General features: G+C 35.5%; 1 protein-coding gene across 10 annotated transcripts; it reads right to left on the bottom strand.

The window, feature by feature from the left end:
- Positions 1-677: 677 nt before the first annotated feature.
- Positions 678-15479, bottom strand: LOC127091029 (ENHANCER OF AG-4 protein 2). 10 transcript variants are annotated; one of them, XR_007791850.1, is made up of 14 exons: positions 15036-15479; positions 14029-14105; positions 10977-13232; positions 10383-10884; positions 9752-9860; positions 9496-9608; positions 7070-7257; positions 4562-5168; positions 3980-4475; positions 3664-3759; positions 3439-3550; positions 2950-3130; positions 1816-2073; positions 678-1062 (listed from the first exon to the last, which is right to left on the bottom strand). XR_007791850.1 is itself a non-coding variant. In XM_051029528.1 (12 exons), exons 1-11 carry the CDS (start codon positions 15144-15146, stop codon positions 3480-3482), a joined length of 4626 nt encoding a protein of 1541 aa, XP_050885485.1. In that variant the 5' UTR covers positions 15147-15479; the 3' UTR covers positions 2819-3130; positions 3439-3479. The 10 variants fall into 10 exon arrangements, 1 of the variants encoding a protein (XP_050885485.1); XR_007791853.1 differs by having other exon boundaries at positions 678-1119; XR_007791852.1 differs by having other exon boundaries at positions 678-1227.
- Positions 15480-15922: the final 443 nt, after the last annotated feature.

A 15922-nucleotide genomic window follows, 5' to 3' on the forward strand; every position in this document is an offset into this window, starting at 1 on the left:
CATAATTTCAAGCCATTATCATTTGGATTCAAATTCCCTTTTCACTCTCTTCATTTATCTACTTGTATCTTCATCTCACTTTTTATTAACGAATCATAAAATAGTCAAGAGAGATATTAAAAAAAGAAATAGATTACATACAAGAGAGAATCAAATTTCTTCTGACTCTGTTTGACTTCTGCCCTCATTTCATTCCATGTCAAACTATTATATGGACTCCAGCAGGGTGGGAGAAGAGGTCGAGGGATGATGCGGCCGTGTAGAGGTGGAGCAGGGTGGGAGAAAGGGACTTATTGCATTCTTTTTAACTTTGGAATCTGAAAAGTGTGGGCACTTTATTGAAAATCAAACTAATAATGTACCTCTAACATAAATTTAATGAGATTGATCTGAATTTTAACCAATTAAAAAATTTATGTTGAAAATAGTGTTAAAATCTGTGTTGCAAACAAAATTCTAACACCTATCCAGATCTTGTGCACACTTCAGCCAAATCATAAATGACCAAATCAGAACAGAAGTAATCAAAATGAAACCCAACTTTTTTTTCTAAAACCCTGAAGCTTTTTTAGTCAAATGAAACAATTGGATTCTTCAAACATAATGCTGTCAGAGGATTGAAAACATATCCTAAGAACTCCTATTCTACCACAATATGATCATTAACTAACACAAGCTAAAGTAATGTATTAATTGTGATAGCTCTCAAGGCAAGTGATTGTAAACCATCAATCTTTATGGATGGGGGAGACAGAAAGTCATTATCAGAGAAAACTCCTACAGTTGATCAAAAAATTTTAATAATTCATGTTTCTTCTGTGAAAATACATATAAAACTAATACCAAGTGCACGTGGATATGCAGGTATCAATCTGTATTATACAGTACAACATAACAATGTAGACATTTTAAGGTGCCATAACTTGTCAGGCCTATCACAAATAATTTACTACTCATTCTATAGAAATTTAAAGTCACTGACAGTTTTCTGCTCCTTTCTGTCAAACATTTACCTCTAAGATCTACAGTTCCGAATGAGATGATTCTTTATTTTTTCAGTGACTGCATCAAAAAAACACAAAAAAGTAATCACTGTATCCTCCTTGCTTGTGCAACAACCTGAAATGGTCAATTTACTTATTCCTCTTCAGCAATATAGGTGTCATGCAACTCGCATTAGAACACAATATTTTAAACACCAGACCGAAAATCAAACCGGTGGCATTCCTGGGTTATTGTTCAATTGATTCAAATCATAGTTGAACTGGATGATCAATAAGCAAATCAAAAGTATAAAAGAAAATTAAAAAAAAACTGGTTGAACCAACAACAATTCAATCTCAGGTCAATCTGGTTAAATTAGACTATGGTTCAATAGGATGGAACCAGCAGGCAGATATGGCGAATGCTGTTGTTACAGCAACTCAATGTAATAACAGGTTTTCTACTACTGTGACAGAAGTAAGATATTGTAACAGAATACAGTGAACAATAGATCATTTCATTTTCTCTGCATTACCTTTTAGATCACCTCTCTTTTAGTTCTTCACTACTCTAATATGCAAATGTAAAACAGACTGTTGCCAATGTTTACATTCTTTAGAATCTCTTCATATCATAATTGATGACGAAAAGACACAAAAACAGCTTAAAGGTCTCATGATTCACAATTCACAATTTCCAGTGGCTTTAGCCTTGAATTGGATTCTAGGTTGTGACAATGTTTTGAAAGAGAGGAAACACATGTGAGAAGAAACACACAAGTCCAAAATCTAGAATCCAAAAAAAGAGGAGTAAGACAAATAGTAGAATTACCAGAGTGAACTAATATGTATTAGCCTGAGACCTGTTTGTATTGCTTTGAGCTTAATATACTCCATATATTCAGCATGTGACAGTATTCAGTGACATCATTTGACAGATATTTTGACTGTCATTCTCAAATTTGGTATGTTTTTCACTAATTCATAATCAGGAGCATGCCACATCAGTTGATTTCTCAAAGAACACTGTATGAAAGAGACAGGATGTTTGACGCATGGCCTTTTCACAATGACGGTATTACTCTGAACTCTGAAGAAATAAATAAAATAATGTCAAAACAGTTTAGAAAAAAAACCATCAAAGAGTAATCTATTCATGGCCTCTTGAGAAAAGAAGAGCTTTATTAATAGCTCAATTAGAAAATTAAAACATAACAACCAGGCTGTCTCACAAGAAACTAGTTTTCTGCCTGGTTTAAATGTTGAACAGCACAACCTTAACATATTGAATTTTCAGTTTACACTATATATCATTGTCAAATTAAAATAACCAAAGTTTTATTACTCTATACAATTAGGTGGAGTGCCATTTACATTAATTAATCATATAAAACCAATGAGCTCTCTATCAAACACCCACTAATAGTAATAATGTTCCCTTATTCCCTTCCTAAAATTATCTTTATAGCAACTTTTAAAACAAAACACAATACATTTAACCTAGTATTAATTCCTACCCCAACAATCCAATCAACTACAAGGAAAGCACAAACAATTTTTAAAGATTATAAAAAACACAATAACTACAATGAAGTTTAGATGTTAAGGTCCATCTAACATGTGGCATTTGCATGGAGCCTAGGAAAAATAAATGAATAGCTAACTTGTTTATGGAGCAAGTATTTAGCAATATGAGAAGAACTCCATCAAATTAAAATGTTAACCCTACCTGCCATCAACTAATCCATTTTTGTTTTTTATTTTCCAATTAACTTATATCACAATACAAAAACTAGAAAGGGTTTAAAAAAAATTCTGAAAAAGAAACCAAAGGCTAGATAGTAACATCAACATCCAATTATTGTATTCAAAACTGAGTGTATAAACTGATTTTTATATGTAGATCTTTTGTAATAATTACAAGAGGTGAGAGAAACGGATAAACTAAAAATGTCAAAACAAGGACCTAAGCTTGGGAGCAAATGTTCTTGGGATTTGTCATCAGGAAAAATTAAAATATACAGTCCTGCTAAAAGCCTCCACAAGTTTTCAAAATTTTCTTCGGAGAGTAGTCATACGTACTACACAAGTGAATTATCTTCAGGAGACACTATGTAACCTTGTTTGTTGATCCACCAGCAACAGCACTGAAAGGTTAAAAGCAGTTATAATTCAGTACTAAAGGAGAGAACCTAAAAATACTTAAGAATAAAAATTACCACAAGAATTGAGAAAAACAAATTACAGAAGCACACTTGAATACTATTCCAGGTATGTATAACAACCTAAAACCTTTTGATTAAAAAAAAAAGACACCGAGCAAACGAAGGTTTAATGATCATCTCATGAAGTCAAAATCAAATTCATTTTGATGCAAACATGACAAATAAGCTGTGTAACCAATAACCATACCAAACAGGCTACATATGACGAATCTTAGAACCAATATCCTTACATACTAATATTGCAGATGAATTGGATAAAGAAACTCAATCGTCAAGTAGGCCTCCAACAATTAAGTGCAGGAATGTCTGGTCTACAAGGGAACATCTGAGGAACACCATATCCTGATGAAGGAAAAATGATAATGATGCATGAATATTGTTTTTTAACATGTGGAATTTCAAAGGGAACGCCAACTAGAAACTAGGAAAAAATAGTGTCAAATTGGAGAAACTACCTGACTTCGAAGGAGGAACAGGTATATTGTTGGGGTTCGCATGTTGAAAACCTACATTGCTCATTGGTGGTCTTTCAAGTGGTGGCTGAAAATAATCTGTCATCACGACCATCAAAATAAACATTCAGATTTAACTCCACAAATACCAAGTAAATTGCAAAAATTAAATTAATGGATAAACAGCTTTACATTAAAAAAAAAATAACTAAAGACAAACCTTTGGATAAGAGGTGTACACGTAATTAGCAATATAAAACACCAATAACATTTTACTGTGATAAATGTTTGGAATAGTAAGCTGAATAGATTATCATACCTTCCTGCCCAAAGGTTGGACCAGGACATGAAGGATTTATCCCTCTCCATGAACCATGTTGATTGTTTACTTTAAATTCACTTGTTGGCATCCTCCATTGCTCATTTGCAACAAATTGCCTCTGGCCATCTGGAGCGGATGCCAATGCATAAGGAGGACAGAAAGAGTGTGGAAGATGCTGCTGAATTGAAGGCTTTGCATATGAATACTGGTTAGATGGATTTTGGGGTGGGGTAGGATGCATGTGTCTTGGAGCAAAATGTGGATTACCCAGATGAAATTGCTGATTAGGTTGAGGAATTTGAGAATTTAGATGCATATCGCTCTGTCCATATTCCAACTGCCTTGTAGGGTTTAAATCAGAAGGTTCCTGAGAGCTGCAACCTGCCATTGGAGGAAAGCAAGCAGATGGCTGTGGCAATATTTCTTTCTTCACAACTGAACTACTTTGACCTCCAGGAAAAGAATTTTCATCCATTTGAACTACTTGGATGCCCTGTATAGAGGACTCCATTTTTAAAACCAGTAATGCAAATAAAATATATAACATACCATTGAGAAGCATAAGCAAAAACATCTTACACTAGTTGTGCCATTGCAGTTATGAAGCTGCTGATACCCTGATAGTGGCGATGACTGGTGTGATGGTACTAACACCTGGGTAAAAATGGAAGACTGAGCTGTTCCAGATGATTGAGGAATCAACGGTGGAGTAGGACCAGGGGGTGGTAAAGGAGGAGGTGAAGGTTGTAGCAATGTAGGTGGCAGGGGTGGGGGAGGAGATTGAGATAATGGAGGAGGTGGTGAAGAAGGCAAAGGTGGGGGAGTAGGAGGTGAGCCTAGTGGTAATGGAGGAGAACCCTCGGGAAAAACATGTAGCTCTCCAGAAATGTTTGATGCTGGATCCAATATCATATCTGAGCCCTGAAGTTGAAAATCCATTTCTGAGGTACTGTTCAACAATACAGGCATTTCATCCTTTGGATGGCCTGAAACATCCTCCATTTCTAGCTCACCATCCACATCTTCTAAGATACAGTGGCGCTTGTCACTAGGGGTAACAGTAGAAGTTTCTGACTCCACAAGAATGTGAGTAGGATCCATTGGAGAGGCATTATTAGAAAAATCATTGTCCTTGTCTTCAAACAAGTGTGAAGACAAAAAGCCAGTCAGCTGAAATGTAGCATTACTGAAACACAACAGCCAGATATATAACAAGAATCAGAATTTAAAGTAGTTTTTGAAATTGAAAACAAGTAAAAATAGAACAAGAATATAAATTAATTAACCAGTTGTGATTCATAAAATGAATAACTTCATGCTGCAATAAAATAGGAAAATGCAAAGATACACAAATAAATAATTCCCATCTACTACTTTTTTTCTCTATGTTACAAAACTAAATCCTAGTCCTAATTATCATGGACACTGTGGTAAGTTAATCTTCCCTACGTTATTTTCTCCCATTTCATTTATTTCAAATATTTCATTTTCATCAGAACATATTACTGAGAAGAAACTGACCTATAGTATAATGGCTGTAATAGGTGAAGAGAAATCACTCTCTCCATTTATGTTTGTGTTCTCAATCTCTCTCTTAATCTCACTTTCTCTCCACCTTTCTATAATAATCCATAAAAAATAAATCACCTCTTATTTCTTTTTTTAATTTCCACTTTTGGAACAGAGCAGGGAGAGAAAATACTTATACTAGATCATTTAGAGTAACAAGTTGCCAATTTTTTTTATTCTCTCCGTGTTCCAATTTTGCAAAACCATGCAAAGCAACTCACATAGTATTACCCGGGAATTGGCTCCTCTAAAATGAAAAAAATCAAGGGTTGATCCAGTAACCATCCATGATTTGTTATGCATGTGCATATAATATCAACCATTATTTGTTTATCAAGTGTTGATATTATTCACTTTATTCTCTAGAGTGAATTGTTCACTTTAGAGGAGCCTTGCCCTATTACCAGAAGCCGCAACAATGCAGACACTAGAATATGATTCAACTTTGTCCAATAACAATTCCTCTTCACTTTCCGAGAATTGTAACCTAATGGGTTGTCTTTTGACAATCACTTAAAAATGAAAGATATGATATAATACAATCAGTACATAAGTCAAGCTAAATTAAATAATTAGCTCTGCTTTTTAATTATATATATATATATATATATATATATATATATATATATATATAATTTGAAATGAATTTAGAACTCATGCGGATTAATGAATCTAGTTTTATCCTAAAAAAGTAGCCATGATTTGAATTTGCTGAAGTTCCATTCAATTGCTTTATTGTATTGACATAACATTTACCAAAATGCCAGACATGTTTCTCCCTCAAGTTTTTTTCCCTTTACTAACTTAATTTCATACTATATTATTTTTGTTTTCACTCTATAATCTCAACCTCATTGGTGATATAATAATTTCCTATGTTGTTAATCTCGGATAGCGATGCTTAGCATAGACCCCCTACAATGTTATAGCGGGATAGCCACTTATGCAAGGACTAAAAGTTAAAGAACCTAAAGTATAGAGTAATACAACTTAAGCAAAGAAGAATAAAACAGAACTGGACTAAAAGTATGAGGAACAAAACGATTATTTGTAAGCAATAACATAACATTACTCTTCAAAGAGTTTGGATTGAAATTTAAACCCTTAAGAAAAGACAATGGTTTGAAAAAACGTATTTGAGGAATTTATCCCTGAAACTCTAAGGGCGGAGGCAATAGCGGCTGCGACAGTGGTTTGGGGCCGCAATTTCGCATTAGTTAGTGGCCGCTACAACCGCAATTGTTGACAGCGGCTCGCAGGCCAATAGCATCGTGCCAAACCTTACCACCACTACGCTATTCCGCTATGACGCACTATTGACAAATGACAACAAAGATAATTTCAAAAGTTAGGTTTCAGTGTGTGCTGTATTTGGTTTCTCATTGGAATCAGTCTCCTGGGTAAAGATGGACTATTTAGCATAAAAATGGCCAATGACTAATGAAAGGAAAACTTGAAATAATGAAAACAAGCACATTAAATTTAATTCTAAAAATTTTGATGACCTCAATACCCCACCTTCCATACTCATCAACAAGCATGCCTTCCATTTCTCTAATTGGATCATCAATAGATCGTTCAGTTCGAGAAAGACGCCGGAAAGAAGAGCTAACTGTCATATCATCCCTTGAACCTCCAATATCGTTCATGTAACGGCGAAGAACTGATTCAGGAAAAATTTTCCTCTCAAGCCACAACCTTAAAACCTGCAATTCACACAGCATAATAAAGAAAACAGAAATATAACATTCCACTAGCACACAGCATTACTGACTTACAAAAAGTGAAGTCATAAACCTCCGTAAACAAAATTATCATCCACAACTATATATTAAATTTAAGTATGCTCCCACGAGTGGGATAAATTAAATGAAAGATCAACCGTTCCCACTGCTTCAGAAGGATGCCAAAATTTTCAGTGCCTTCACACTAATTTGGAAATTTGGGTAGTGATGTGACTCTCGGGTCTTTTCCTTTAGGTTCCAATCAATAAAAAAACTCTAAGCATCCAGATAGTCGTGAAGAATCTTACTTTTCTTTTTGTAGACACATCACACTTATGCAAACCAGTTTGAGCACCGTCCTATTGTACCATGTCCATCTTTACATTTTTTAGATTCATTTTACAGTGACTCACTCAGGATAAAAAAGTAGGCATTTCCTATCGTCAGGAAAGGAGAGCTGAGAACTATTTGTTGGTTGGGAGTATTAATTCAATCTCAAAGAAGGCAGATGACAGCCTGGTGATAGCTGTCAATCATATCAATCTTGAGATGATTCTAGTTTCATCATATTTTAGGAGGAAGTATAAGCAGGAAAAGATAGGGATAAGTATCGAATTGTTTAGTTTATATTTTTTACCCATTACATACTCAAATGTTTATTGGGATTTCATTTTGGATGGGACCTCTGTGATAGGGAAAATACTAAGACTCGGTTCTTTGTACTTTTATTTAATTATCATTAATTTTCTTTAAATAATTAAAACATAATTCGCATAGTTGATCCCTTTGGTGTGTTTACTTGCATGTCCTATTTTCAGTTCCATATACTTTCCAATTGTAATTAGAAGAACCACAAAGGAAGTTTCAACAATAATACTAGCAATGCTTTATACTCCCTCTGTCTCAAAATAAGTGTTTTTTTTAGCGTAAAAAATTTGTCCCAAAATAAGTGACTTTACTTTTTCAGTGCAACTTTAATTCATTTGTATCAATTTTACCCCTAATTAATATTGTCTGCACTACTCTCAAGACATTAAATCTCACTCTGCATTTATGACAATGTATGTGTAATCAATAACAATTAATTTCGAAAAATTGTTACATCTATTCCTTCACTCATTACTTTTCTTAATCTGTGTGCAAATAACCGGAGGGAGTAGTAGTGAATGTTTGACAGTAAAAGTCAAACGAGCATAAGCCAAGTGTTGTGGAGATGAAAATGTTCCGTTGGACATACACATGCAAGAAACACAATATAACCATATGTCTAAAAATAACTGGAGTAGCACCTATCGAAACAAAATGACAAAAACTCATTAAGATGGTTGGCTTGTGTGAACAGAAAAACAGTGGCCCTAATAAGAAGAGTTATTACCCAAGTAAACAGAAATGGAGGAAGAACAAGGAAAACTACAAGAGAAATCGTCTAAAATGGCCTTGATCAAAATGGCAATTCCAGAAAGCAGGTTTATGACATGACACAACGATATTCATTTGATCCCATGTATGTAGCTAACTTTACCTATTGGGAAACAGTTTTTGTTATTGTTGTTGTACAATTCCCAAGAATAACAGTTGAACAAAGCCTTATGAAAGTCTAAAACTAACAGAGAGCAAATATTTCATCTCAACATTGTACTCAAAAGAATTAATGTGCACAACACAACATCTTTGAGATTCAAAGACCCCGTGCAGCCCTTTCCACTAATATTTGTGTAATTTTCAGCCTAAACTTACAAATAACATCCCTTTTATTTCTACATTCCAAGGGAATACTTCCTTTTGGAAAACTTGTTTGATGTGCTCGAATCTAGGTGATTGCCCGTTCCCACTGAAGTTGCTTCACTTTGGTTTGTTTTACAGGTTTTGGAATTAACCGGCCAAAATTTAGTGCTAGTGTGTGCTTTTAAGTTTTAACAATTCTACTGTCTACGTAGTTGGAGTAAAATTCACGTGTATTTTAACACCTCTAAAATCTCTATATTCAAATGGAGTAGGGCTGTATTCACACCTTTATAGTTTCTCTAATGCATCTATTACTGTTTCAAGGAAATTAGTATTATTAATAGTATGTAGAAATTGAGACCCTTGTTGGAATCTCCACCATTCTGTTTTCCCTCTTATTCCATTCATCTTTGTTTTGGAGTATGCTTATCATCTTTTCATACATCCTTTTCTCCCAAATAAAATTTACTTATCACAGAAAGAACAAGAGCTGACCTTAAGACATTGGCGACGATTTTCACGGGCACTAGTCCCAGGGGGGACAGCAGCACCAAGAAGACGTGCCAACCCTGCTTGAACTGCAGGCATGTAGGAAGCCCCTGCAATACCTGAAAATATCGCTAGGATTAGAGTTGAAGTGCGAGACTTGCAACCTAAGCAGAGAAAAGAGAAGATACAGAGCCAGAGAGAGAAACAGGAGACTTCATAATAAATGCTTCAAAACAGCATTCTGTGAAGTAAATGCTCTCACCTTTTTGATTATGTGAGCACTGGGTTATGGAATCAACAAGAAAGAACAAATCCACTTTACGATGAAAACTAGTTTCACTTTCTAGCTTTCGGATAAGAAGTTCAATAACCTGTACATACAGACTTTGGAGTAAGTCCACTACATGAAAATTTTAATTGCAAAAGAATCATAAATTATATTCATATCACAATAACTTATCTCTTAAACAAGAACAAAACAAAATGCATTGCCATATTTTACAAGACAGAACTAAATACAAAAGGCACACAAGCAAACTGATAGTTGAAGTATGTAATCTACAGATCAAGCGAAATATAACTATCACGTACTATTACAAAACCCTTAAATTTCAATAAAAATTAAGTTAGATTTGACCAAAAGCTGAGCTTATCCTTACACCTACAATGTCACAACAATGGTTTTCGAGATTTGAACTAGTTTCATACTTCAACAGAACTCATCAGAATTTAAAATTTAAATGACATCAAAGAAGTGTTCCAATTCCAATTACGACTGTATTGTTGAACACCATGGTAGTTTTTAAATTGTTTATACTTGGAGTAGAAGATAAGGAAGAAAGCCAATATTCAATTAATAATTTTAGAAATAACAGTTATATAATAAAGCATACCTCATTGGCAATGCCATACTTAGCACAATCAATGGCAAGACGTGTTGTGCGCCCAATACTTTCCTTGGTCCTTGACAAAGTCTCAAGCATTCCTTCAAAGGCATCACGAGCAATAGCAGCCTCAGTACCTCCACTCAGAGATCCCTCAACAGCCCTTTGCCCGGAACCAACTCTTCTCTCCTCATTTTCTTCAGCATCAAGTTGATTTTGAGAAGTGGAATGATGCTCATTGGTTGATGGAGAAGCCAATGTTGGCTGCTCATAAACTCCCTGCATATCTGTCTGGCCATTATTGCCCGATACAGACGGAAATGGCTGCACCATAGAGGGACTAGGTGTTCCCACTTGAGGATTATGAAGATCAAAAGGATGACACTGAAATTGAGATACTAGTCTCCTTTTTGCCTGGGCAACTGCAATAAGATGCCTCAGAGTCTTGGCATTTTCTGAAGACCCATAATCAACATATAGGCTACTTTTTTCTTCTGCGCCCAACTCTAATCTATGAAACATAAACAAGTATTAAAGAAAAAAATCAGTAAATAAAAATAAACAGACAACATAAAGTTTAAAGACAGGCAAAAGCATAAATACCTATCAACATGAATAGCATCAAGTTCCTTTAAACTTTCTGTGGTAGTATGAACTTCAACTGACGGTGACAATGTCTTTGGGGTAGTTTTAGACCTTTCCGCGTATGACACAGACTTCTTTTTTGGAGTTATAACTTGACTCTGCAATGTGCTGATGCTAATTAAACTCTTTGACGACCCATTATCAGCTTTCTTATGAGTAGCATTGCTGAAAATCTTAGGCAAAGCTTTGGAAGATTTATGCCGCTCAGAATTTGACTTTGATATAGGAAGAGACTGAGGAGAATTTACTGGAGAGATGGAGCTTATTTTAGGCATAGCTTTGGAAGAATTATGTCGCTCAGCATTTGACTTTGTTGTAAGAAGATACTGAGGAGAATTTACTGGAGAGATGGAACTTATTTTAGGCATAGCTTTGGAAGAATTATGCTGCTCAGCATTTGACTTTGTTGTAAGAGACTGAGGAGAATTTACTAGAGAGATGGAACTTATTTTAGGCAAAGCTTTGGAAGAGCTATGCCGCTCAGCATTTGACTTTGTTGTAGGAAGAGACTGAGGAGAATTTACTGGAGAGACGGAGCTTAATTTTTCTACGTTTGAAGGAAAACGCTTTGGATCTAATTGCTCAGGACTGCGAGGTGAATTGACAACTTCATCAGCATTCTCTTTTTGAGGATGGCCTGTATTCAAAGAGTCATTACGTAATATAGTGAAGTGTCCTTCCAAATGGCTATCCTGGAGGGCAGTTGGTTTTTCCTTAGTAGGCGGCTGAGCAACATCACTATTCTCTAACAATGGATCATTGCTCTTCACAACCTCTGAAACATGAGAGGATGATCGAATATTTTTAGATGCTCCACCATGAACAGGAGTCTTTGATTCATCATTATCATCATCATCATCATCATCAAAAAGGCAAATAGCTCTGCGTCTCCTCCGTACTTGTTTAACTGCAAGATTATCTGCATCCCCTTTCAGTCTAAGAGAACTCATTTCTGCATGTTCACCAGAAGAAAGACTAGCAGAATGAGGCATAGCTTTCCGTACTTGGCTATGATGTTTTGTACCATTCAGCACTTCACAAACAGAACCACTGGAATCTAAAATAGCGGTTTGAGCCCTTGATGACAACCCATTCTCTGCTTTCAAACGTGATAAAGACCTATTCAATTCTGTTTTTTTTAATGCCTTGTCCTCGACAACAGGAAAGCCAGGGGAAGTACTCTTAGTGTCTTCAGGGAGAGGTTTTAAAGTCTTGTTGTCTTTATCGTCCATACGCTTTAACCTCTTTGCAGCATGCAAAGTTTGATTTGTTCCCAAATTACGCTTTCCTTGAATTTGGTTTTTGTCTTTCTTAATAGAATTCTTTCTATCAGACTCCTCAGAATCAAAAAAATTCTCCTGCAACTCATTTTTTACCTTAAGACTTGTTTTTGCTTTCAGCAGGTTCTTATTTTTATTTCCACTGTTAATATCAGGGTCTGACGTAGGACCATCTGCAGAATCGACAAAAAATGTATTTTTCCGTTTTTTCCCATCTTTCACTGTTTCTTTAGACCTGGAAAGATTAGCATAGCCTGCAGATTTTTCACCCTTCGAAAATGCTATATTAAATCCACTTATTTCTTCTTTATTAGCTGCAGCTTCACTTCTCCTCCTTGAGTCAGTAACAAGCTTTCTTGTCTTGTTCCTATTGGTAGAAACACTCTGTAAATTATTAGCTTGCTTGAAGTCACTAACATCGCATACATCCATAAAATCAGGAACTTTATTTTTTAGACATGACTGATCCTCAAGGTCAGATTTGATAGTATGCTTGTTTAGTTCTGTACCAATGGATGATTTACTTTCCAACACATGTGACAAAACTGGAGACGAACTGTCAGTTGGACGGCCAGATGCAGAAGGCTTTTCATCTTGGCAATCACTTTCTCCGCATCTTTGTTCATAGTGCTCCAAGTTTGAACCAACATCTTCCATAATAGTCTTCTCTTTTTCTACATTCAATACCACAGCATCAGTAGCATCCTTGATGCCACCCACTACCCCATCAAAAGAAGGGGCCTCTAAACCAACATGTGCATCATCAGTGTCATCTGTCAAACCACCAGCTCTCTGTTTCTCTAACTCATCATATGCTGCACAGATTTCTTTCACAGCTCGGGTAAAGCACTTAGTCTTACCTTGACATCGGGCAGTCAACTTAGTTTTGACCTCATTGGTGAATGCCTGAATATCCGCAGGGACAACAAAAGCTCTGGGAAGGAAAAGATTATATCAAGGGTGCTATGTAAGAAGAGGAAAAGAAAAGCAGTCGATCTAATGAACAGAAAAACAGAGGTAAAAAGTAGAAAAGATAGAGATCACAAAATCATATGAATTGGATTACTATTTAGAAAAAGAACATCAAATTACTTTGAATTTACTCTAGTGATACCATCATAATCGTCAGCTCGAGACTTAATTTTTGAATCACAGCAAACGAGGGTTGCCAAATTTTACAAAATTGAGTGACGTTTATGGTTGATAGTAAATAGAAAAATATATGCTTAAAAACACTTCACTTTTACATGGAAGAAAATAATTAATATGATTCCTTCTACAAATAACTTTTGGATTACATAACAAATTCACCAAATAAAAAATATAACAATTACTAAAAGAGCTTACATATATTCACTGAATTATGACAACTAGCCATTCCCACACTGTTAAGGCAAGGTTTTCAATTGCAGTGACTGGCAACTGAATTAGTGTTATCTATAGTGGAAAATTGATGTTTGTTAAAAATTTCCTAGACATCCGTGCTATAGCACCACCTACTTAACAACATTTCGTACTATGGCGTATTGCAGAACAATGGTGATTTCTTAGAATTACGCTATGCCATAACACCACCTGAGTCGCTATTCATTATTCAACACTTAACTGCATTAGGCCGTAAGTGCAGTCAGTATCAGCTGCAACTGGGTTGCACCCGCAACATAATCACAATTTAATACTGTGTAAGTTCTATATACTACAAATAAAACAGGAGAGAGAAAGAGAGTTACATTTCTTCTGTCCCATAAAATTGAACAAAAAACTTCTTTGGATCAGGGGTTTTTTCCCAATCTTCAGGCCTGCTTATCTAAAGACAAAAAATCAACAAAATCAGTATCACAATATTAATAAACAATAAAAAAAATCAACCACTTCAATTAATGGGTTAACTCATGGTTTTAAATTGCACTGCACAGCCGCAATTTTGGATGCAATATGCGGTAGCCTCCGCAACCGCATAGGACCAGAATTGCGGTGCGATTTAAGATCAGGCGTCCGGCTGTATTAGAATGTATCAGAAACCACATCATGTTTTTTCAAGTATTTTCATTAAATCTCAAAAGTTTAGAACTCCAAAACTCAATTTACTTCCAAAGTAATGAAAAAATCAACATTAAATGTTTTTCAACATTGTATTTCAAACACTTCTCTATTTAAATTCACGCCGCAATGCGCATCGCAACTAGCAATCGCATCCGCGGCCGCAATGCGCATTGCAACTAGCAATCGCATCCACGGCCGCAATTCTACCCACAATAATACTGATTTGAAACACTTCTCTATTTAAATTCACGCCGCAATGCGCATCGCAACAACCGCAATCGCATCCGCAATTTAAAACCACGTGTTAACTATCTAGCAATGAGAATGATCACCAAAAATAAATAAATAGATAAATAAAGTAGATGGAACATGAGAATGTGATACTCCTATGAATCAAAGTAACGAAAAAATTCAAATATCAATCAAATCTCCAAAAATTCTAATAATGTTGAACTTTGAGAGTCTATGCACCCAAACTTAAATGGAATAAAATTGCTACTAACGAATGAGAAACGTCACACATAGAAAATTTAACAGACTCCGCAAAGAAATTACTCTTTAACACATAGAATCCAAATACCAAAACAACTAGACAAAAACGTAACCATATTACACAGCATCGTAGCAAAACGATTCACAGGATATAAACGAAAATAAGAAAAATAAGAAACAAGTTGGATGAAGGAAAACGTACAACGGCAGGCCAGGGGGGGAATCCCTTAACCTTAGCTAGAACGAGATCGCCGAGCCTCAAGTTCGCATTGGCTTTGGCCTTGTTTGCTCCACGTCGACGTGGCGGAGCCATTCCGGCGGCGATGCCACAGCGAATAAGTATGAATCAAACAAGAGCGTAACGAGCGAATAGAAAACCCTAGAAATTGTTACGGAACCTCGGCGAGGATCACCGGCGAAGAAGAATCTCCGGTGGAAACGGTTAGATAAGAAGCGAAAGTTGTGGCGGTGAAGGAGGGAGAGAAGGAGGTATCGGCATTGGCAATGGCGGAGAGAGAGAAAGAGAGAGAATCTGAGAGTGAGAGAATCGCTGAAGCGGTGAATGGAAGATTTTGTTGTTTCGAGCGTGGGTGGCTTTGGAAAGAAGGAGTATGGTATATGGTATATTGAACCAAATTTTATTTTTTATTTTTATTTTATTTTATTTGTTTTTTATATATCTTGTGAATCCTTTGTTTTTTCAACTTCTCTTTGTTGTTTCATACCCTTTCTTTGTTGCGTTGCGTTACATGTGATGGCGATGTTGGAAGGGAGTTACTATTAGCACACCTCCTTTTACTAGAAGACATCTTTTGAAAGAATTCTTTTTTTGAAAACTATCTTTCTTCTTTTACTTCATTTATCTAGGCGAGGGTCTTACCTTTAAGTTTGCTTTAAAATCTCATCTATATGGAGAAACTTACTTTAATAGTTTCATTCAATTTTTAAGAGCTTCATTCAAATCACTTTTTTTTATAGCGATGCGTTAAATTTTTATGTCTATGAAAATTTTTAATTTGGTAGTTTCTTTTAAATCACGTTTGTTTTGTTTATGACACGATATATTTTCACGTCTATGAAGAAATTTAG

Source organism: Lathyrus oleraceus, chromosome 6 (genome assembly GCF_024323335.1).
Source record: "Lathyrus oleraceus cultivar Zhongwan6 chromosome 6, CAAS_Psat_ZW6_1.0, whole genome shotgun sequence".
In the NCBI taxonomy this organism is placed as follows: Eukaryota; Viridiplantae; Streptophyta; class Magnoliopsida; order Fabales; family Fabaceae; genus Lathyrus; species Lathyrus oleraceus.

Excerpts from the sequence above, each read along its gene's own strand:
- LOC127091029 (XM_051029528.1), bottom strand. The coding sequence starts at position 15,146 with ATGGCTCCGCCACGTCGACGTGGAGCAAACAAGGCCAAAGCCAATGCG. Across the intron at positions 14,106-15,035 it reads TCCCCCCCTGGCCTGCCGTT|ATAAGCAGGCCTGAAGATTG; the intron begins GTACGTTTTCCT and ends TTTTGTCTTTAG. Across the intron at positions 3,760-3,979 it reads TCCAACCTTTGGGCAGGAAG|ATTATTTTCAGCCACCACTT; the intron begins GTATGATAATCT and ends TCGTGATGACAG.